The sequence below is a fragment of the Anticarsia gemmatalis genome, chromosome 4, assembly GCF_050436995.1.
Source record: "Anticarsia gemmatalis isolate Benzon Research Colony breed Stoneville strain chromosome 4, ilAntGemm2 primary, whole genome shotgun sequence".
NCBI classification, from domain to species: domain Eukaryota; kingdom Metazoa; phylum Arthropoda; class Insecta; order Lepidoptera; family Erebidae; genus Anticarsia; species Anticarsia gemmatalis.
The window spans coordinates 6,986,185-7,010,839 of record NC_134748.1 but is presented as its reverse complement, the minus strand read 5'-3'; the positions used below and the strand labels follow the sequence as shown (position 1 = coordinate 7,010,839).

Here is a 24,655-nt window from a genome sequence, read left to right as displayed (position 1 = left end):
ACCTAGTTTTGTAAGTTTTACAACCAGCGGCTGTAGATAGTAATTGATGTCCGAGACAAATACCAAATACTGGTTTTACATTTTTATCTTGAATGACTGATCGTAGATTGTCCACGACTTTCTTGCACATTTCTGGATCACCAGGACCGTTACTGATGAACAGTCCGTCGTACTGACTGGAGTCTAACTTGTGGTCCCAAGGAACTAGTATGACTTTAGCGTTTCTCTTAATCAGACATCTTATTTGGTTGTATTTCAAACCGCAATCCACAGCCATTATTGTTACTACGCCATTCGGATTATATATTTTTGTTTCCTGAAATTCATTCAATATAGAAAGTTGAAATTTGGTATGAAGATTCGTTAAAAAGTGTAGAGGAGCACTAAGAGTAAATTCCTCCCGAAGAGAGTAAAATTCTAGGCGGGCAAAAGCGCGGGTGGAATGCTAGTTGATAAATTTTAAAGTAGGTAAAGGCAATATAAAAATTACTTTTAGATAAAAACATCAAATTGTTATTGTTAAATAAAAGTTCTTTATTAAACTTTGTAAGTTAATTACAGTTTAAAACGTCAATACTACTCTTCGGCAACCCATTGTGATCAAGACATACAGAACGGTTAGCCAGGTCAGAACAGGTTTGACGGGTTTAGGCATCAGGTTAATGACCTGTCAGAAGCTTTTAAACTTTAAAAATAAATAGCTCAAGCGCATTATAATATAACTGTTAGTTAAGAACATTAAAAATTAAAATGATTTTTAGGCCTAGGTAAACAGCAGACTTCTATCTTTTGACTTTTTTTATGGAATAATTAACCATAATTCGGTGTTACTTACTTTTGTAGACACTTCAGCAACCAGATTCCTTTCATTGGGATCTTTGAGTGGTGGCAGAGGGCCGAAAGGTGGAACTCCTTGGACTATGCGGCCTAGGGTTACACCTTCACGCAGTCGGAAGGTCAATGCCCTAGTGTCCACGTCACATAGACCTGGCACGCCACGGGCTGCAAGCCAGGCTCCTAAAGAGCGCTTGGCTCGCCAGTGACATGCGCGGGTACTGACCTCTCCTACTATTAAACCAGCTGCCCAAATACGGCTAGATTCGAACCACCTGAAAGCGCAGATTAAGGGCAATGTGAATAAAAATGGTGATTCTGATACATCAATTAGTTTTAGTTTTAAAACATTCAGATGATAACTATTTAATTAGCTTGCTATTTGTGAGATAAAAAGTATTTATTGTTTGTTGTTTTAATGGTGAATACAAAAATCTTATTACATGAAGGTAAATAGGAGTATTTTCAGTCTATAATACTTGCATGTTTCCTTATTTATACCTACAGTACCTAGGCTACTTTATAAAATTTTCTATGTTAAAAAATATATGCAATTATTGCATGTGCATCTGCACTAGCTTCCTATATTTTTTTCAGCTTAAGAACTTACTTAGGAAGTCCATGTTCATCTTTTTCTTCCTCATCGGGTACTCCATAGTTGCCCACAAGAGGGTAAGTTAGGACCAGTAACTGTGCATGGTATGAAGGGTCCGTCAAAGATTCTGGATACCCCACCATACCCGTCTGAAATACTGTATAAACAAAACATTGTCAAAATAAATAATAAAAATATCTTCAATTGTTTGTCTGCCAGATTACTTTATCTAATACAGCGGATTTTATCTGGAAATGTAGACAGTCATACAATAGAAGTTCAGAAGGTTATATAAATTTCAATTTAGAGTATTCCTTCTAGAACAAATGACCATAAATGTACATAATAATATGTGATTAAGGACACTTTAAATCATTTTAAAGAAATAGACAGTTAACTCATTCGATCAAATATGTATATTATTATGAAATATTAATTTTAGGTTTTGATTCATACGAAGCACTGGAAATTACGATTAGAACTTAAATATTGTTTAGAGATCACATCAAGAATTGTGTTAATCGAGATCAAAATCCATCACTGGTTGACTGTACTAAGACAAATCAAAATCAGTGCACTCTCACTACACTATTCGTGCCTAGAACTGTATGTCTGTGTTACTATTTCATTAAATACTGACCGACTTCTCCTTCAATAGGCACCTGTGCTCCGAAGCTCCTGCCTGTGAAGACGGTGCCATCTGACAGCACCAGGCTGCATGGCGGCCCCACTTCACAAGTCAACTCCTCAGCCGTCATCTGAACATACCATATAACATCATTCTTAATTACTAAAAGACTTGTCAGGTTACTTGTAGTACAGCCGTTTGTGAGTAAGATGGCAACAGTCTTGTGTCGGCCTCGGTCTGACTGAATCATTGTTTCGAGTTTTAAGTGCATCTCACTATGCATATTATTATGTGTAACTTATTAAAAATAGATATATTTTGAATCTATCAAACAGCCTGGTTACAAAATTCTGTAAGAAACTATCTTCTGTTATGAACTTTCATGGCCTGAAGAAGATAGAAGGAGGCTAGTAAGTTGCTAACAGAATCAATGGAATAGAAATAAAATATTGTCTCTGTCATACATCGTGCCATTATTCATTGTTGAATACCATTTACAATATGATGAGGGGGGTTCTGTTACGGAGCTATAAATAACATTAGGAAAACTTGTGGGAAAATAAATCAGTAGTTGGATAAAAACGGAAGCAACAGTGAGAACAGATTATTAAAACAAAAAGAACAGTTAAAGGTGACAGTACGTAATCGATGAGAAAGCGAGAAGAACGCAGTGGAGACGTTTTATGTAGCAAGGTATACGTCGATACAGTTAAATGAAAATAAAACAAATTTAGCGTTTATTGTCTTCTGATTAAGAACAAAAATTCCCATAAAAATGTTGAAAACACAAAATTATTCGTAAAATACTTATAAGTTTCCTTCTCGTAGTTAAAACGTAAAAATTTGACGTAATATAATAAGAATAAACACGATTGTTTACGTTTTTAACGTGAACTAAGCGGAACTATTCATTATCTCAATGTATAGCCGAGGTGAACTTCGACACAAAATTCAGGATCTCATTTTACAAACACGTAATGAATTTGATCCATTTTATTTCTATAGATGTTGTGAAATGTGATCGTGTAATTTGTCCTACATATTAAATTACGTATGAAGTAATCATTAATGTTTTAATTGAATAAATCCATGCGTACGCAAATTCAAGTTATCATATTTTATTAGGCATATAAATGACGCTGCTTTATTTTAACTTTGAGTATTAAATATCATACATATTTAGTTATTAAGTATACTAATGTCGTTTTTATTCGAGTTAAATTCAGCGGAAATGTATTGTGTGTGTTGGAGTATTTTTAATAAGTAGGTATTTTATCACGTAAAGGAAAATCTCAACAATTTAATGAGTAAAAAATCAGCCAACTTATTTATTACTTATAGTTGTATTATTATAGCTAATTGTACGTTACTTTATGACAGTAAGTGATGCGCATAGATAGCCAGATCTAAGTGCTTCTTGAATGTTTTATCAAATGCATGGATCTATTACGACTAATGCGTCGTGTAGGAAAAGTTTAATAACAATCTAACACCGTACACACGCCACTGAATTAATATCAAAATATAAATTCAAGGACAAAAAATATTATAAGAAAAAATTAAATAAAATGTAACCAACCATCAGAAGTATTTTGAATAATAAACTCGTTTACTTCACTTTTAACTACATTCAATTAAGAAACAAAATAAAGTTAACTTGTAACTTGATCATATAACGTAAAATTAATTAGAAAAGAATGTGTAACTGGGTCTTGTCATTCACAATGTATTGTGTATAATGTTGTTGTTATTAACGTAAGCGTGTGTTCGTCAATCGGAGATATACTCACTTTTTGTAGGTTCGGTTTGCCGGCCACGTGGTTTATTCAAGAGCCGGCGTGGAACGGTCCGGTGCTGTCGCGGTCTCCACGACGACAGGCTCGCTATACCCATTACCAGCTCCTTATCATACTCCGTCACACACACAATGGATTCTACCTGCCTCTGACTCATTCTCACTCAGGCAATTTTATATATCTGTCCCTTTCCACTCACTTGTTGCGGGTCTATAGTGTGAATTGTGCTGTTTGTGTTCGGCGTGCTTCTATGTAGAATGAAATTTATTATGGTCACAAATTACGACCTGTGTCATTGACAATGGCTTATAAATATCGTTCATCTATAATCTGGAGATCTCGTACCACAATAGAGTGCCTGTACACTTATTTACAATACACTTATGACTTCACAACAGTTAATTTTATGTTAGTTAATTGTTTTCACAACTGTAGGGCACGGATTACATTGATTTTAAAGTGTGAAGTTCGTTCGGTTTGCTTCAATCCATTACAATTAACAACATGAAGCAAAGAATTAATTAAATTATGTTTTTTGTTACTTAAGCCCCTGCTGTGTCAATACGAGATCCAAATGCCTCTATCATTAGGGTTTAGGGTATCTTCTTTATTGTTAGCTTTTTGTGTCTTTAGCAGGCACTTTGGTGACCGCGTCGTGTCAATGATCCTAGATATATATGTTTAGTTAAGTTCTTGACCGTGAATGTTTCATCCAGATGACTACCGACTGAAAAGCGAATTTTTATTTTAGGAAATTAAAAAATGCGCTGCAGAAAAGTAAATTTACTATGTTTCTACTACAGTGTGTTGTAGTGTGTTATATAGGTATTCTATTTTTTGTTCACTTTTCACTAATATCTTCTCTCAAAGTGGATAATTCTTTCAATAAAACCAAAGCATCTATATTTTGTATAGCCAATAATTATTCTATTACTGTTCCAACTTTGCCACTTTCTTTACCTGTGAGGCATGAACATAACCCTGACAAAAATATCTGGAGACGCAGGTAAGCGTGCTTTAAAAACTGCATGGACCGGCTGCCAAGGACCGGACTGTCTTCATTATTTCTCCAGTGCCATACTATAAAAAGAATAAACAACAAACCCTTTCATTCTGAGATAGCTGCGATCAATCTGGTTTTCAATCAAGCATTTTCTAAGAAACAGGGGCAAACAAATTGACCTCCTTATGACTTTGTGCGAGCAAATTTGTAGTTCAGACATTATAGTCTATTAAACAGTATTAGACTGTGTGGATTAAATTCTTTTGTTTTGTTCACCTACTGAAAGTGTTGAAAAGGATATTATTTTTTTTAAAGTTTATGTAGCAACTTTAGATTTCTTTATTGTAATACCAAAACTAATTTGAATGAAGATTCGTTGCAGAGACTAATACTTAAACTGACTTACTTTTCGCTTGAAATATTGAGTGTTTCAGGGAAACTTCCTTTAGTCTTTTTAAGTAAAGGACACAAAAGTGACAAAAATATTGTCACGTTTTCCTTAAATTTAATATTGTGCCTTCATATGTTGTTTTGTGGAAGAAAGCTGACAAAATACACTTTGTAGGTAGTAAGATCTCATGTTAAGCTGAAATTTTCAGAAGTAACTATAAATTGAACACACGTGTATTGCATCCATGCATTGTAATATTGTTTAAGTAGATATTTCTCTACATACCGATGCACAGCGCAGAGTGTAAATCCTAGTCAAGACTCGAGACTACACTTCGATTGAGCTACAAATAATTGTTTCAAGAGGACATGTTATTTAAGTATAGGAATTTCTATTTTGAGTTTAGATAGATAGTTCGATGTCTAACCGATAAAGGAAATGGATTTAAATGTCGGGAACATAGGGAATTGCTTGTTGGACAATTAATATGTAGGTACTAAAGGAAAAAAAAATCACACAAATATATGAGATGTTCTAAAATGAAAGCAGCAGAAATTTGAAGGCAGGGTGCGTGTTTATTTCTAAAATTGTAAAATTGCTGTACTTAATACATTTTCGATAACATAATATTAGAGTAAATACATCTAAGCTTGACTAATTCTTCCAGTTCTGTTTAAAATCGGATGGTCGATGAACTTCATAGAGAGCGTGACGGCTGGCCTGTCTAATTCTAAAATCTGTACCGTGTTTTCTGCTGGAGCCGCTTTGAGCCATACTCCTGGCACGTAAAGGGTCACTTGAGGTCCCACATCAGGCCAGTACCGACCCAAGTTGTAGCCGTTCACCCAAATATAGCCCTGAAAATGTAAACAATATTAGGCTGTTTTATCTATTTGAAGTATTTTAAGATAATGGTAATCTTGAGTTCAAGGTCCAAAAGTAATCGAACTTAAATATTATGGTACAAGCCTCTTTATTTAATCAAATACCTTACATAGTGGAATTTATAACATAAGCCAGAAAGAGAGGATATAATGCATGTAGGGTTTTTTTGAAAGAGTTTCTTTTAAGTAAACAAAACGCAAGAAACAACATTGAGACAAATACAGAATAAAGGGCACAGACCCAACTCCTTTAGAAATACAATACTTACTTCATTTTCCTGCTATATTAATTAAAATAAAATCATACAAAAAAAAAAGGAAGTATATGTTAAATAATGACTTATTACCTTTCCCCATCCGGATGTATCAACAAACGTGTCACACGGGGTTTGATTCTCGGGAATCTTGAAGCTACCCTCAAATAATGAAGGTCCATTCGGTGCTGCTACTTGCTCTGCTTCAGGAATGGTGAGAGTTTCCATAGGATAACCAGTTACCGTCCAGTTGCCACCTAAGACTTTCTTGTTGTGTTTTACTGCACTCAGGATACCCTGGAATAGTATAAATAGTCAGACTATCTACTCGTAGATATAACAACACGCTTGTTATTCACGAAAGGGGAGGCAGAGGTGTTTGGAGTACACCTGTCATTATAATTGTTAGTCCGGTGTAATAAGGTCATAGCCTAATGCCATATAGTAGGTATGTTACAGCATGTACAATAATGTACATGCACCTCTACTCGTACCTTGTTTATTCTGTTCCGGTCACAGGTAATTTAAAGTTTTGCCTTTTGTAACATTATTTACTTATTATTTTTGCATTTGGCAGTTTTATTTGTTGAAATTCAACGAGGTTTTGTGTCAATATTGTTTTATTGGGTCAATCACCTTTTTACATACATACATAACATCGAGATTTCTCCCATGGAGGTGGTTGGAGATCCAACGAACGCCACTTGCTATTAAGCCTTTGCCTTCAAAATGTATTATATCTTATTTATTTGTAAAGATGCTGTTAAAAGTATTGAAATCAAATCTAAAACCATCCATGTTATTCAAAATATTCTATCAACTATCAATATACTGGATGGTCAAGGTGACAAGAGATTATCATGTTATCATCAAGGTACGGGCCCCGAATAGTACAAGTATTTACGATGAGACGTAGTTTCCGGCTACGTTGTTACTTATCATGATAGACACTGCATGACATTGGCCGTCATCGAATAGATTGATTTGTTATTGTTTCTATTTTTGTACATATAAGTGCGAGAATTAATCTCTGGTCTCTGCCTACCCCTATGGAAAAAAGGCTTGATTTTATGTATCTATGTAGGTAATGTAAAGGTACTTTTTTAAGAAGTTTAATATAAATAATTCTTGTTTAATTTAAAGGATTTTTCATTGTAAGTAGAAGGCATTACTATTGTTCTATTTTGGGAGCGAAGTAGCTATTTTTGTTTCAATGATATTTTAATCAAACATCGTGTATCTATCGAACTGCAAATTGTTCGTTATCTTAATATGACGGACAGTGACTAGTCTGTTTTCGTTGAGTCTGACTTACTTCTTATCTATAATACTGTAAGTATCTTTATCAAAATCCTTAAAAGTAATGATTGATTCGTTCAGTTCAATGGATAACCTTTAAACCTTTACTTTGTAGAATGAGTATGTACTTATGTACGTTTTACTTTCATGATTTCTGACAAACGACTACCATTTTTAAAACATGAAAACATTTGCTCAATCGTGCCTTGTATGATTTTTTTTTTATTAGGTCGGGGAAAATATGTATGAACTTGTAATAAAATCTCTTTGGCTTCAAGTCACTTCAAGAATCACAAATGAGTACACGGTTCATTAGGTTTCTTTCAGTGAGCTCGTGAGGCACCTAAATATCGAGCTGTTCTATGTAGAGATAAGATTTTACTACAAGTTCATACATACTATAATGCGAAAAGACTTTTTCCCCAACCTAATATTATTTTTTATAAGTTTTTTACCAATGTACTGATACTATATTTTATTAATGATGTATCATGGTGTGTAACAATAAAATAGGAACTTGTGACATTAAGTGTCTGATAGTGTTAACCACACGGGTTATCAAATGTAACCAAAATAATAAGATAAAATATCAGTTAACCACTATAACAGCTGATCAAAGTAGGTCGCGGGCAATGGCCAGTAATCTAATTAAAAGATATTACTACCGCTACCGAAACTTTAGTTCGAAACAAAATTATCAACCTCGTGGAAACATTGCTGTTTCCAACGCGTTATAAAGAACCGAATTGAAATAGGAAAATACATCAGTTTTGTTGTATGGGAGCGCAATGAAATATATATTTATTTTTTTAGATTTAGCAACAAAACCTCATTTGTGAAAATATCAACTGTTTAACTATCACGGTTCTTGTCATACAGCCTGTTGACAGACAGACAGTTTGTCTGTCAGTCAGTTTCTGTATAGTCAATCTGGGTAACTTTGGTTAACTCAATTGATAAAAGTTTATTTTAGTTTTGCAAACTTTTATCAATTGTGTTGGTTTCATACGAAAAATTAATCGAAACTAGTTTCCATTGTCAGTATTACCCAAATGAATGAGATACCCAGATTTACTGTAATAGGATCCCGTTTTTACCCTTTAAGACGGAACCGTAGAGAATACTTAAAGTTAAGCCGCTGGAGACTAAATTATAGGATATATTAATGTTCTTAAACTATAACTTTCTTAAACCATAACTAACCTTGTAGTCGTGTAAGTGACTGCCATAGTTGATGCGTCCTTGGTTCTCAACTAGTAAAGATAATACTGCTCCAGGTCTCGCAGAAATCGGCAGGCTGTAGATCTTACGCATTCTGCTAATACGACCTTTGTATACCTGAATACAAGAGAAATTAAGTTACTTTCTACCTTTTCTTAAGATAAAAACAAATTTTGATTTTGAATATAATTTCTTGTCTGTCTTAATTTTATTTTAATAAAAATGACGAAGATGTTGATTTTGTCTTAATTTTTTGAGATTTATCTTTTAAAATTATTCCTCCGAAAATTCCATTTTCATTTTTATTCTTAGTGAAGGGCTGATTATTTTCTATCTTTAGACTTCCGCGCAGGTGCAACTATGTTTGTTCATAAAATTGGATACTTACGCCATCAACGAATACGAAAACCAAGTCTCGTGGTTTTCCTATTTCTAGTAAACCAGATTCTTCAGTGAGTTTAGTCTCATACAGCACCAGGCCTCCTCTCTGACGTAAATGCTCGAAGGTTGGCAGGACCGCTCCCGGGAAGTTCCCATAACTCTCGCCCAACGCGGCTCTGCCTTCAGCACTCAGTAGACTCACTTTAAACGTGAAGTTCACTTCACCGTAATACCCCTTCTGACTAGGACCAGGGACTTCAATACTTTCGTTGACTAGATTGTACTGCAAGAAACAAGAGAACGCTTCTAGTATGTATTATTTACCACACACATGTAATTTGGAATAAAAACGCAGTGTGACCCGCTCAATGGTTTGTGCGACAGACATTGCCAGTTTCTTTATGTAAAAGACTGAAACTGGTTTTCTATTGTTGGACTGTTTCAATTTTTAAACATACTAATGATAATACTTTTATTATACAATTATAAAAAAAATGTATGTATATGACATATGTATGCACAAGTGTTTTTAAAGATTTGTAAGGTTAATTACCTGCTTAAGTTTGTCTCTTATAAGGAAATATTTAGGTGTAGGATCCCCGGCTTCATTGAGTGGAGAATCATAATCGTAAGACGTGATGTCAGGTTGATAGGTACCACCGTAGTTTGCTCCTGGAAATATATGGTAACATTATTTATAACTTCTTTGTTGAATATTCAAAACATCATAGCAATGCGGATTACAACACATTGCTCATTGGTAAAAATGAATAGGAAATATAAGTATTGGTGGCTGAATATCTAACTAAAATAATTACATCTTGTCTCAGTACCGACTAGATAAGCATTAAAGGTTGTTGGAGAAGATTTTTCTGGTGTCTAAAGCTTGCTACACACATTCGGTTCGGCAAGATTTATTGAAGAACAAAACCAAATCCAAGCAATTATTGGACTTGCTTGGCTTGTGCCGATCGGGTAGTTTCATCGAGTCCGATCGTCACACTTCGGTTATAACATTCAGACGCGGCAATGTGGAGCGGCATTTTTACTGAACGATTCATCAAGAGTTATTCGGCTTTGCCGCTTGCTAAGCCGATTATTGCAGAACCGAATACGTATGGAGCAAGCCTAATACTTGAAGAAAATTTGTACCTGCGGTATACTCAAAATTGGAGCCTCCAAAGAACATATAGAAGTTGACACTAGCTCCGAAGTCGAGGATCTCTCCGAGAGTGTGGACGACGACCTCAGCGCTGGTGGTGGCGAAGTGCTCGCCCCAGTGAGTGAGCCAGCCCGTGTAGTACTCCGAGTTCATGAGAGGACCTTGCGGCATGAAGCGGCGGAGAGTCCCGAACGCGTTCCTAACATCTTCGAAGGAAAAATATAAAAGATGTAAGTATATCATGTACCCATAAGAAGAAAATCTAAAGGGTCAATTGTAAAGAAGTGATTTGTAGATTCCTACAGCTGTCAGCTCGTTTTTTTGTACAATAAAATACTAAAAACTAACTAACAAATAATAAAACTTAACCCAGAAAAGGATTGTTCCAACATGGTTGTTTCGCAGTAGAATAATTGTAATCCATACTAATATTATAAATGCGAAAGTAACTTTGTCTGTTTGTTACTCAATCACGCCTAGACTACTCAACCAATTTGCATGAAATTTGGTAAGGAGATCTTTTGATACCCGAGAAAGGACATAGGCTACTTTTTACTCCGGGAGAATGACGCATTCCCATGGGAATATTCAGGTGGCGGACAAAGTCGCGGGTAAAAGCTAGTATAATATAAAGCAAAGATTGCCTTCGAGCTCAACAACAAAGAACGCAGACAAGCTGCTTAAAGAACTACGAACTAGAAACGCCCGAGAAGCCTTCTACTTTAAACAGCCCTTATTTTATCTTAACTAGATTATTAATCCCCCGGCAAAAAGAGAGGTGGTATAAGTTTGACGTGTATGTGTGTGTGTCGGTCTGTCTGTGGCACCATAAGTCTCGAACGGATGGAGTGATTTCAATTTAGTTAGTTAGATTTTAGTTAGTTTATTAGTTAGTTAGATCTTAGACATGTTTGATGAAAATCGGTTGAGCCGTTAAAAAGTTGTAGGGGGTGAAAGTGAAAGGAGGAGAGGAAATTTACTCCGATGGGGTCTCAAATAGCTTCGTACGATGAGAAAGCTGGTAGTGGGAATATTAGAACGGCTTAACCTAACTAGCCAATCTATAAAAGGTATTAATTTTTTTTTAATTTATAGTTATTAATTGTACTCACTAGTTCCAGCAGCAAAGTCAATAGTAGTGAGAGTGTTGGGAACAGCTCCTCCTTGTATCATGGACGACGCGGTGCCGTCGGTGGTGAACAAGATGGCCTTGTCGCCGACATGTTCGTGCAACATGTCCCGCACTTGTATCTTGTAGTCCATGTCCGAGGCATAACTGCCGTATTCATTTTCTACCTGTGATAATGATAAATTGCATTGTTTTATTATTTTCTTAAGCTCACTATGATAACTCAAAACATGTTATTTTTAAGAGCCATTATAAGTGCGGGAGGCACTTTGAATCGTTTGTGTCGCGGGGAGTTTAACAAACATACAAACAACGGACACAAAGTGCAACCAGGCCCGAAACATTTATTAACGGTTCGCACTAATTGTTTTTCCGTGTGGGAATCGAATCCACAACCTTCCCGTGCAATGGTAGCGGTTAATCACTTAAATGTTATCGAATCTAGCATCAATTTGGCAAAGTCATTGGTACAGAGTAATTAAACAATCAAAAAAAATTATTAACGAAGAATAAAAAGCTTTACATAGTTCAATTTAACTCACTATGAGATAAAATCAAGCCTTTTCGAATCAACAAATTTTAATAACGACTCGATGAAGCCACATCTGTTTATAGAGGTAATGGCCGCTGTAATATTTAGATGAGTACATTGATCTCGATAAAAAACAATAGCATTCTTTGGATCAATCGATAAAAAACATAGATAACCGAATAGAATCAATGAACTAACTTAAGTGTAAATCGCAAAGAATGCGTGATTAGGTACTACGCTAGTAATAATAAGGATGAATATTATTTTTGAACTACAATTCGAAGCTTTTAAAACATTTTCCGCATAAAGAATAGTATTTTAAGCTTCCTAAATACATATATTCGGTTCGGCAATATTATTTTATCGAACAACAATACCGACTTCACTCACTTGTTCGGCTTGTGCTAATCGGGTTCGTCTACAGTAGTCTACGCGTATTCGGTTTTACCACTCGGCTAGGCCGATACAAGCAGAGTCAAATAGGTGCGTAGCAAGCCTTATGTTGGACGGACTTGTACAAATAAACAAACAATGATCAGAAAGTACATCTAGACCAGAGACCACTGTGTATACATCAATTAAAATATGACAGTTTGGGAATTTGACCCATGACTTTACATCGTGGCAGTGTCAGATGACCACACTTTATTGTGTCCCAATACTTATATTCTTGTCCACTCACTAATCGTGTTAATAAATTCTTCGAGATTATCTATACATTAAACCTTTTCACCTTTTTGACATACGTGTCTAACATCGAAAGGCTTTAAGGCGTAGGTCAAAAGATACAAAGCTTTCTTAATGGGAACGTTTAGTCTGTTGATCGTTTATCTAACCTAGATCAGACCGCAGCGTGCTGTGATGGCTCACTATAAACTTACTGTGCTTGAGTATATTTGTTTTATTAATAATCTCTAATAGATGTTAGAATAGAATTTATGATAAAGTATATCTTAAGTTATTAGATTAAAGTTTAATTAGACGTTTCTGTAAGCATGTTATTTAGGCACTTTTATACAATTTTATATTGAAAACACTGCGTTAAAATATAAATTATATAAAAGTTCTTAATAAGTAATGCTCATAGAAACAGTAAACATCAGGGAGCACTATAAAAAAAATAATTTAAGAAATATCTAAACTCCGTCAGTAAAATATTTACTTAAGTATATCTAAATATTTAATTACCTGTACAAGAATGATGGGTCCACCGTTGCCGTATAATAACGACGATACTTCGGTAAACAGCTTGTCTATCCAAATCTTAGCCTCGTTTTGGTAATCTGAAATTTACAAAAAAGTATTTATACACTAGTCCCAAAAATTAAGGGATATAAAAAAAGAATCCAAATTTTTGGGTGATTTTCAACAAGCTGTAACTCCGAGGAAAATGGTCGTATAGAAAAAATAAAAAAAGCAAATTGTAGCTCCAAGTGTCTAGTTTTTAGATATGACCATGAAAATTTTTTGTCATGGCCAGGTCTGGAGAAATCCTACGAAAACTACCAAAAAAATTTTTTTCCAAATTTTTTCCCTCCTAAAAAAAGGTCCACGGGCTTCAAAAAATTTTTTTTGATTCTTTCGTTCTAAAGTTCTTTTAGAAAATTTAATCCTCTTTAATTTGCCGTATTCAAAAAGCCTGTACGACGATTTGCCACGGAGTTATCGTCAATCAAAGCAAAAAAGTTATTTTTGACTTTGATATTCAATAACTCCGGAAATAATGATTGTACAGGAAATCAAAGGAGGGTTTTGAAAACTGCACAATATTCCCTATAAGAAAATGTAAACATCTTTGAAGAAAAAAATTTTTTTTGTTATGAAACCTCGGACTGAAAAAAAGACAAAAATTCGTGAAATTAAGGATATTTGGATAACTTGGTATAACTTTGGATAAAATGGATGAACGAAGGATATCGTCGGTAATTTTTCAACCTCAAAGTGTCCCCTAAAATCCTTCAAAAATTCAAAGCGCTGCGATTTTTTTTTCATTGTGCCCCGAAGCTTCAAATTCTTTGTTATTGCAAAAATCACCATTGTGAGCAATTTTGTGGTTTTTATTCATTTTTTTAATAACAATTTTTTTTTCTCTCTAAAATCTTTATTTTTTCGATTAAAAAGCAAATCGCAAAACGAAAGATCGTCTATCGCTGCCATGAAGTCAAAATCGAGATTCGTCAGTCCATAAGACACTGGTCCACTGTCTACGTCCCCAATCGTGATGGTCATGCGCATAAGCCAATCGGGCTCGACGATGTCGTGGAGTGAGCATAGGCACGCGATTTGCTTTTTAATCGAAAAAATAAAGATTTTAGGGAGAAAAAAATTTTTTTATTAGAAAAATGAATAAAAATCACAAAATTGCTCACAATGGTGATTTTTGCAACAACAAAGAATTTGAAGCTTCGGGGCACAATGAAAAAAAAATCGCAGCGCTTTGAATTTTTGAGGGATTTTGGGGGACACTTTGAGGTTGAAAAATTACCGACGATATCCTTCGTTCATCCATTTTATCCAAAGTAATACCAAGGTATCCAAATATCCTTAATTTTGCGAATTTTTGTCTTTTTTTCAGTCCGAGGTTTCAATTCAAAAAAAATTTTTTTCTTCAAAGATGTTTACATTTTCTTATAGGGAATATTGTGCAGTTTTCAAAACTCTCCTTTGATTTCCTGTACAATCATTATTTCCGGAGTTATTGAATATCAAAGTCAAAAATAACTTTTTTGCTTTGATTGACGATAACTCCGTGCCAAATCGTCGTACAGGCTTTTTGAATACGGCAAATTAAAGAGGATTAAATTTTCTAAAAGAACTTTAGAACGAAAGAATCAAAAAAAAATTTTTGAAGCCCGTGGACCTTTTTTTAGGAGGGAAAAAATTTGGAAAAAATTTTTTTTGGTAGTTTTCGTAGGATTTCTCCAGACCTGGCCATGACAAAAAATTTTCATGGTCATATCTAAAAACTAGACACTTGGAGCTACAATTTGCTTTTTTTATTTTTTCTGTACGACCATTTTCCTCGGAGTTACAGCTTGTTGAAAATCACCCAAAAATTTGGATTCTTTTTTTATATCCCTTAATTTTTGGGACTAGTTTAGCTAGTCCAAATCGGCATCAGTAGCGCGATTCTGTACAGTCGGTACTATCGAGTATCGAAAGTTTGACATTTAGAATGTACTGCCGAAATATTTGATACGACGCCCGTCAAAGGCGCTGATCAGATTTTCATACAAAATATCTCGATGACAAGTCGGTTGTCGGTAGTCGATAGTAGTAGAGAATTGAGCTTCAGATTTTGTGATATACGATATTTCATAAAACTTACTTTTGTCAGTTGTGCGTAGTTTGATGTTGGGGTATTTGCCTAGGAGCCAGTATGGCAAACCACCCTGGGAAAAGACAGAAGTAATTATAATCATTACTAAAATAGAAATCGGTTAGTATAATAATATAATATAATATATCTTGCTTTACTGGTATAGTAAAGATTGCAAGGCAAGCTTGCTAGCCTGATTCCTTAAATGTTTTTAAAGGAACACATATTTTTCACCAGTATTTTTGCCAACGAAGTGGACTAAACTCTTCTCGTATTTCGATTAGACCCATTGACGAGCATGATTGTAATGTAGGCAAGAGTATTATTTTTGAAGGGCACTTGATTTTTTTTAATCCTATTATTTACCTCGTAATAAAAATTACTTTTATGTATAAATAACATTACTTTTTACAAACACTAATGACTTCTACTTGTACTGGCTCTTCTCTCTCTCTTTCCTATTATGTGGAAAGTAGGAAGCCAGTTAGAGGCAAAGAGGGTACTTTCTGCTAGTTCCATGAACATCCGCTATGAAATATAAACGGCACTAATAGAACAGTTTCAATGGCTTAAATGGTAGTGTTTCACGCGTGAAGTTTGCAGTCAGACTAATTATTGCGATTACCGGTCGGCCATGTTACTGGGTTTTCCTGTTAGGAAATTCTCGTCGTATATTTGTAGTATATTGGTGATATTGCTGCTACTTGATAGCATATTCGAAATCATTTGCAGATGCAGACTGACGGAGTTCCAAAATGATTATTATGAAAACATTTTTTAGAATTTTGTGTTACGAAAAAAGTTTTTAGTACACGCAAGTTTAAAAAATACAGATATATTAACGCGGTTTACAATTCTCCTCAGTTAATATTATAATGTGACAGGTTTTTAAAGCGCGATTGAATATCAAAGGTTATGATATCTATTTGGTAATTTGACGTTTACCTGAAAATTTTAAAATTGTTAATTCCACGACTTTTATATTAGACATAAGCATTACTTTTCGGTCAATAGGAGTATAGCACCATTAATCTAAGTGAAATTGCAAGCTACGGCTAGTAAGAATTTAAGTACAAACCAAGTCTCGCTCAGCGCAGATGTATGGTCCAACACGCAGTAAGACGTGAAGACCTTCTTCTGCTGCAATTTGTATAAACTTAGCAATATCACGATCCCCATCAAATTTGTACTGCCGCTCCTCAGGCTCATGGTAACTCCACTCAACATACCTTCAAAAACAATAATATCATTACGAAAATAAAAAAAAATGTTTTTCGGAGTACTTTCTTAAGTTAAGGTCGACTAGGCCTAATAAATCGACAATGGTAGGAACCCAATTGATTAACGAAAGCGTGGTTAATAGGGCAATGTGACCGTAACAGAACGAATGCCAGCAAAAGTTAACTTGGTATAGCTCTCACTCTTTTCCAAACACAAATAGTATAGATACAATAAAGTGTCTTCTTTAATTTAAATGATTTTTTACTAGCAAGAAGTGCCAAATTATTCTTTAAGCCAAACTAAAGTGTATATAATACTTACGTGGTGACTGAATTTAACCCAGCAGCCTTCAGTTTCCGCAGTCGATCTCTCCAGTAGGCAGCAGGCAGGCGGAAGTAATGCAAGGAGCCAGCCACGATGCGCAGTGGCACTCCATCCAACATGAACTGATCACCCACTATACTGATGTTATGAGACGCACCAACCTTTAAACACAACATTGTATTAAGCACAAAATAAAAGAATAGTCTTACAACTTCTGAATTTGTTTTGATTAGCTTATCGGGTGAATTTTTGACAGCGATTTTCAAGCATTTGCTATTACTTTATCTTATAGATAAGTAACCCGACACTTATTCATAACCATGCCTGGAAGAAGAAATTATGAATGGCCCTAAATGTATACAAACTTCAAAATAAAATAGCTATACCGGAGAAATAGTTTCCGACATATTGATACAGTATTACGTTCGAAACGATCAGTAGAACTCTTTAAACTGCTGCTCAATAACACAGACAAGTGAATTTATTCTTACAAAATACACGTAAATAAGAATAAAAAATCCGAGGAAGAAGTTGACTCATAGGTTCGTAATGCATGTTTATTGGCTCGCGTGAATCCCAGGTCAAAAGCGAGACATTAGTCACTTGAGATTACTAGAAACGATTATGAACAATATTTTCAGTGTTTATTTTCACTCTGGTTGCATAGTGTTAAAGATATCCTTTGGCAGGACATTATTAAAAACATTTTTGTGAGGTCTAATAGATGTAGTTTTTATCACTCGATCAAATTATCAACCAATCATTGCAGCTCAATCGATTGAACGCTACACGAAAACCAATGGTGGTCTTATAAATTTTATTAATCATAATGGCAATGATTTTGGTTTTCAAAAATGAATGTAAAAAAACAAAGATCTGATGTCATATGGAAGGATAAGTTTGTCGTTAAAAATAAGATTTCAGAGTTCGATGGTTTGCAGTTATTTAATTGAGTGATGATGATTTCTCCGACCAATTACGGCCAAAAGTTAATTGAGTAGAGGATAAAAATAAATTTTCTGATTAGGTATATTGTATTATAGATATATTTGGTAGCCTCATTATTCACGTATAATACCTATCTATCAGCAATTTTCCTTTTAAAAGATACTTAAATTAGATATAGTATAGGTACACCACAAAAGCCAAATTTAAGTATCTAATTAAGTATAAATAAACAACTAATTAGCATAAATTCACGTTGAATGTTCAATTTGGGTAAGAGTAATATTAATTTACAATAATGAGTCTATTGCAATTGCTATTAAACGATCGCCATATGGTGTGCATGATTGCATCACAAACGTTTTAGTTCTGTTTCAAATCATATATGTATTATTGGAATGTATGGAAGATAAACAGAGTGGATCAAATTACAATAAACATAATCTAAATGGCAATTATATATAGGCATATAAGCAGAATTTACATGGCGTCGATTTTCTTGTGACAATGTTACAGTTGCACCATGCAATAGAAAGACGTTACTTTTTATTTGCATAAAATTCTGAAGACATGGATTAGCTATTTTAAATTATCAACACTTCATGTTATAAACTCAAATAAGAGAAATGCTTTTTTTACTTTTTTGTAAAGTTTGTTTGCTTGGATGGAAAGACCTAATATCTTATTTTCGGTAACCCATTAGGAAAATTCTTTAGCAAATATTAGGGGTTACTGTTTTACTACAGAAAATGTTTTGACGGCGCAGTGAGAAGCAAGAAATAATTTATTGTCAGTCTAGAACATAGTCTTCACCTGTATCTAGGTCATTCGCGTAGTGTTCTTGCAAAAATAAGTCTTGACGAAAGAATCAATTGACATTATCGATCGATATGAAATATTCAGCATCGTGTGGCTCACCGAGTGCAAATCGCCTGTCCTACGTTACGGCCCGACCTATGACCTACATAATTTATCCAATTGGGACCAATTTAAATGTCTATAATTAGAACGCTGCATAATTCTTTAACCTTTTATATTTTTTCACAAACTGAGCGAGAACGATAGATACGAACTTATTTTAGACATTTACATACCTAAGTATTATTCTGTTTTAGTTTTTTCTGTGTAATGTTCAAGTTGTTAAAGAACACTTTAGTTTTTTGAACAGCATCTAACACACGTTATATTCTATATCCTTGAACTGGACTTATAAACAACGGGAGCTTTTATTTCACTAATTTATCTTGGAATATTCTTTAGACCCATTATTGTGCTCTGGAATTACAAAAGACTACTCTCCACAAAAGACTTCTCTACTACTGCGTCTACCAACAATCAGCTCTCGTCTAGAAATTCTGTATAAAAATCTGATCAGCACCTCTGACGGGCGCCGCAGAAACTATTTTGGCAGTACATTCTAAATGTCAAACTTTCGATACTCGACAGCACCGACTGAACGGAATCGCGCTACAGGTCGATTTTACAAAAAAAAACATCGCTAAATAATATGTTTACCTTATTCGCTGGTTCAGACAGTCTCTCGTTCCTCTTATGCGGCACCTGCACCACCATAGGATCGAACACTTGCGTCGCTTCAGCGTTCAACGCTGGGTTCACGACGCCCCACAGTGACACCACCACAAACAGTCTCCATTGTAACTTCATTTCTTTCTCCTGAAAACAACCGTAACAAAATTACTCGAATATTTTAAGCGCATTAATAAGTAGAAGAATGTCAACAAGTTTTAAATACATTTACTTGTTTAAATGGCGTCATCCTTACTCAATTATTCTACAATTAGTAAATAATTATTTATCAAAACATTAACCTAATTTTCTATTTTCAAATTTATTTAATCGGATTGTGCAATGGAATTTCCATACTTGAATATAGAATGCAATTTTTCTTTTTTTTGTTGTTTTAATGGATTTTTTTTAAAAGAAAACCAATTACAAACTGCAGTTGCGTGAAAGATCACAAAACTAGTTGAATATTTTGTTGTAAGTTGCCCACTTATCTGTAATAATTTAACGAGTATTTCAATAAAAAGTAATATGTTGCTTTTAATTTTCATTTACATTTTAATTGTAACAATGTATTGTCTGGCGGCCGAATACTAACGGAATATTTAAATGTTAAAATAACAATAAAAAACAGTAACAACTCTAATTACTTATTTTATTTTTAACTGTATTAGAAATCATAAATGCAAATGGCAAGATACGGTGCCGCACCACAAACAAACAACAATTTTTTTGGGAATATCAGCTATTTTATATGTGTTTCCAGCCAGTCACTTATTTCTCCCCTACTTATGTAAATAAGTAAAAAGTACGATATACCTTCATTGCTGTCAAATAAAACCTCTTTCTGCATACCTACTTGGTAAATGTATCTAACAGTACAAAAAGGTACCTACTTTTTCAATGAAAGGTAACTGCATAACTGTCTGGTGCCACAATATTTAATACTACACGTACTAGTACTCATTACTCGTGATACATCAGTATTTCTATAATTACTTATTCATAGTTCCGCTCTACAGTTTCAATAAAAACAGCTAATTTAAATTAACAAAAAATCACGTCTGGTTCTAATTCGTTTACTTAATCATTTTCAATACGCTTGGGAGAACATGGATGATATATTATTATGAGTTTCGGATAAAGTTAGCTGTATACTTAATTAATAGACGTAAAAAGAAATTAAACATAAAAGAACCTCCTTTTTGAAATTGGTTAGAAAAATACGGGAGTGGCACACGCACCATTAATAGATTAACTGTAAATTAAAAAAAACCTTTTTGCTGCTTTTTACCGATTTTGGCACACCGTGAAACATTCTACAAATAATAAAATGCTGAGGTATTGATAGCCACAGAACAAATATTATGACTTATTATGTCTAAATCTGATTATTGGTCTATTTTGTAAATCCTAATTAAATGACATAATTATCCGTCCTTAACTCCTGATTTTAAACCCCTAGTTTCGAATGCATATATGTACATGTCTTCAGAACAAAACCCGTAAGTGCACTAGTTTTTCACTAAAACCGACCCTAATGTAGTAGTACCTAGTAGTAGACCCAAGTACCAATGTAAATGTGTTACGCCATTTCTTAAGTAAAAGACCATAAGGCAGATACGTGTAACAAAAAACCCAGAAGTACACAGTCACATGGCTTACTTCTAGTCAGATAATCACCAGTAAGAGGAACATTAAATTGTAATTTTCCACTCACATCCGTTAAAATCAATAACAAAAAAGTTTGGTTAAGTTGGTTAACCCGCTATCAATTCGCTTATGAGAAAGTTACTTTCTCATACCTAGAGAATTGAACCGCATACCTATTGAGATACATAATATAACACTTGATCAAACGAAGATGTGCAGTTTAAATCTACAATTATATTTGACTAACTTTTGCCCGCGACTCCATCCACGTGGACTACAAATGTATAAGCTTATTAACTGTGTAGTTTCCATCCCCGTGAGTCTTCCGATATATTTTTCCCTTTTTCGGTTCTTAAACATATTTTGCATACAATTTCATTCAAATCGATTCGATCGAGTGGTTTAGATATGAAAGAATACACAGACAAAAAAACAGACGGAGCTACTTTTGGATTTGTAGTAATAGTAGAACTACTTAAGATGAATTGAATGCGCATTAAAACTCCGGTTTAAAATGTGATTAAGTTGACTTAACATTATAGCGAAAGGTAACTTTAGTTTAGAGTATTAGTTACCGAGGGTAAAGTAAGGTTTCAATAGATTCTTGGTATAAACTGAGCGGTGACTGTGAACGTACTGGAATCACTCGTTCAACACATCAATGGTTGTAAAAAGCTAGCTAATAGAATTTTGAGATAAAAGTATTGAGTTTAAAAAAAATAGGTTGTACTAACATTATGAGTTACTAGAATAAATGTAAGTATTTTCTATTCTATCCAAAAATTTAAATATTGTTATTCTATTGAAAAATATATACGTATTTATTATTCACTAGCTGACCCGCGCAACTTCGCTTGCGTCACATAAGAGAGAATGGGTGAAATTTTTCCCCGTTTTTGGAACATTTTTTACTGGTACTCTGCTCCTACTGCGTGATGATATATATCCTATAACCTTCCTCGATAAATGGACTATCTAACACTGAAAGAATTTTTCAAATCGGACCAGTAGTTCCCGAGATTAGCGCGTTCAAACAAACAAACAAACAATCAAACAAACAAACAAACTCTTCAGCTTTATAATATTAAGTATAGATTTGAATAGATAAGAAAATATATGCGAAACAGAATTTTGGTACCTTCTATACCAAAGAAATATGCACAAATATTACTTACAAAATGACAGTTCAGCGGCTACAGTAAAGGAAGTCTGCTTAAAAATGTTTTTGTTGTAAGTTTTTATACAGCAGTACATAGGTATAGAAGGAAACCACTTAACTTTATCACTCGTTGCTATTAAGAACAATGTTTTACAGTTATCCTTGTGTTATCAGTCCGAGCTATTTGACGATAAATTTAGGAATGTACGCGTATTTGGCATGTCACCTGTTACCGAAGGACTATATTTTATTATGTCCTGTAGTCATTAATGAAAAGTTATCATAACCATAGTCCAATTAGTAGGTAGTGAACCTTGTAAGCAAGATTCATGGGTGGCGGAGGTATACAAAATTCTGAATTTAAAACATCTGTGACCATTACGCAGCTGACGGCAGCCTGTTCGATATAATATATCTACTTTATTTTGAAAAAACCCATCTTATTGATTATAATGTCGATAAACATTGCATGCTAAAGCTCTTTACTAAATTGTCAGCCAATAATAATATATATACCTAACAGCTATTTTTTGTCGTAAAAAGTAAACCTACTTATTATTTATCCTTAATGCTGGTATGCATTAGAAAAAATAAAGAAGCTGTCCGCAAACTTTTCATAGACTAGATTTGATCGTCGTCTAGGCTATTTATGTTTCTTAAAACCGGTTGTTAGTCCATTGTAAACTTAATGAAGCCATATTCTAGGCAGTGGGCGTCAAAATCGTGATAAAATATACGAACAAAAATACTCGACACAAGCTCTTACATCACTGTTCTTTTGTATTTTACTGGAGAGAATGTTTTGTCTATAAACAAATCGTATCGTACCTAATCGAGTATTGACCGACCGAGTTGTTTTTTTATCAACCTTCAAATTATCTGAGAAAAACGTTTAAATAAATTAACGATCAGTTCAACAACAAATTAAAATGGTCATCTTTATTTGATACAAAAATGATTTTGAGCAATTAAGAACGATAACAATCATAACAGGGTTCTAAATGATTGTTAAAAATAAAGGCAAAGAAGGTAGGTAATCCAATATTTTGTTGGCGCAAGGGCAATGTCATTGTGAATGCATAACACGAGATGATAGTTTGTAAAAGGAAAGACTAGCAATATGCATGGAGTAAATTATAATCTGTTGTGATGTTTGTCGATTTCAATATTACTTAGATGTCTTAACGTCATGTCTTACAAAAATTTTGCGTAATTATCACACAACTCAAGTTTGATGTCAACATTGTGTTTAAAATTACATATTGCACGAACTTAAATGATTCGACCTCCAGTGTATCGCAAAGATGACTACCAGAAAGCAAAATAAAACAAGACCTACGTTAAAGAGAAACTGGGTATTTTTATTACAATGGGCAGAGACAACACAATGCAAAACAACAAACAAAAGTACCAGTTCTGAGATTAAAAAATGATCTTTGACATTCACATTGGGCGGGAATAAGTATAAGTATACTTAACCTTACTTGTCGCAAATATAGGGCACTCAAGATCAATCTTATAGCAGATACAACAAAGTTGGTAAAATAATACGTGCTTGTTTAGAAAAAGGTCTCATCACTTTGTCCATTTATATTTAGCAATTTTTTGCCCGAAACCCATATAAAAAAGGAGCGAGTACACTTTACAAAGTTAGTTGAAGCTAGTAAGTAACTTTTGCAGAACTTACTGCGAGAATGTGTGGGAACCAATGCGTGTATACTAGAATGTCAATCAATCTATCATACCGACAGTCATTCGTGTCTTAACGGATGATGCCATCAGACGTCGACGGCATGCAGAACAGACACTCGTGTTCACTTGGTACAGTTGGTACTGGTGGGACGGCAATGACCCTCGTCGGCTAAACACACAACCGGCAGTGAACTGTCTTGACCCCGAGAAACAACTTTACAATCGCTGGCTTATGCCTCGGTTAGTAGGTAGGTTATTAGAGCGCGTAAATACCTTTAGATGGCGAGTTTTATTTATGTGGTGGACGCAGGCGAGTCGACGGCTAGCCACTGCACGACCGCTCGCAACGACACTCCCTGCGGTACTCACTGATTTTGAACCTGTGACCGAACAGGCACATATGGAATGCCGATTTAACGTATCTGTTATCATTAATTCTTACTATAGGTACAATAACATTTCGTAATAATAGCTTATTTTTAGTTTCGGGTAATAACACCTAACGTATAAGTATCGAAGTAACATTATTGTGTTTGAATAATAGCAGTAGGAAGAATCAGTTACGTACATTGGGAGCACATTAGTAAGGCTAAAATCAAGATGGATTATCAGCTCAGTTAAGTCAGGAAACGAAAACCAATTAATCTGCAATTCAAGAACCATAAAGTAACATTTATTATAAAGAATTTCGATTCCATCATCCGTCATG

At 34.4% G+C, this 24,655-nt stretch overlaps 1 protein-coding gene across 2 annotated transcripts in view; it reads right to left on the bottom strand.

Moving 5' to 3' along the window:
* Nucleotides 1-24,325, bottom strand: part of r (carbamoyl-phosphate synthetase 2, aspartate transcarbamylase, and dihydroorotase rudimentary) — a 31,734-nt gene extending 7,409 nt beyond the window's left edge. The window contains exons 1-17 of one of the 2 annotated variants that reach the window (XM_076113418.1): nt 24,220-24,325; nt 19,434-19,592; nt 16,971-17,134; nt 16,507-16,657; nt 15,438-15,501; nt 13,298-13,392; nt 11,561-11,744; nt 10,439-10,654; nt 9,840-9,958; nt 9,294-9,569; nt 8,888-9,022; nt 6,479-6,682; nt 5,977-6,104; nt 2,070-2,182; nt 1,445-1,586; nt 836-1,109; nt 3-316 (exon numbers count right to left, since the gene is read on the bottom strand). In XM_076113418.1, the coding sequence (XP_075969533.1) occupies nt 3-316; nt 836-1,109; nt 1,445-1,586; nt 2,070-2,182; nt 5,977-6,104; nt 6,479-6,682; nt 8,888-9,022; nt 9,294-9,569; nt 9,840-9,958; nt 10,439-10,654; nt 11,561-11,744; nt 13,298-13,392; nt 15,438-15,501; nt 16,507-16,657; nt 16,971-17,134; nt 19,434-19,583 (2,729 nt within the window). In that variant the 5' untranslated portion in view covers nt 19,584-19,592; nt 24,220-24,325. Of the gene's footprint in view, nt 1-2; nt 317-835; nt 1,110-1,444; nt 1,587-2,069; nt 2,188-3,847; nt 3,989-5,976; nt 6,105-6,478; nt 6,683-8,887; nt 9,023-9,293; nt 9,570-9,839; nt 9,959-10,438; nt 10,655-11,560; nt 11,745-13,297; nt 13,393-15,437; nt 15,502-16,506; nt 16,658-16,970; nt 17,135-19,433; nt 19,593-24,219 lie in introns of those variants that run through there. The other variant, XM_076113416.1, reaches the window with a different exon arrangement.
* Between the last annotated feature and the right edge of the window lie 330 nt (nt 24,326-24,655).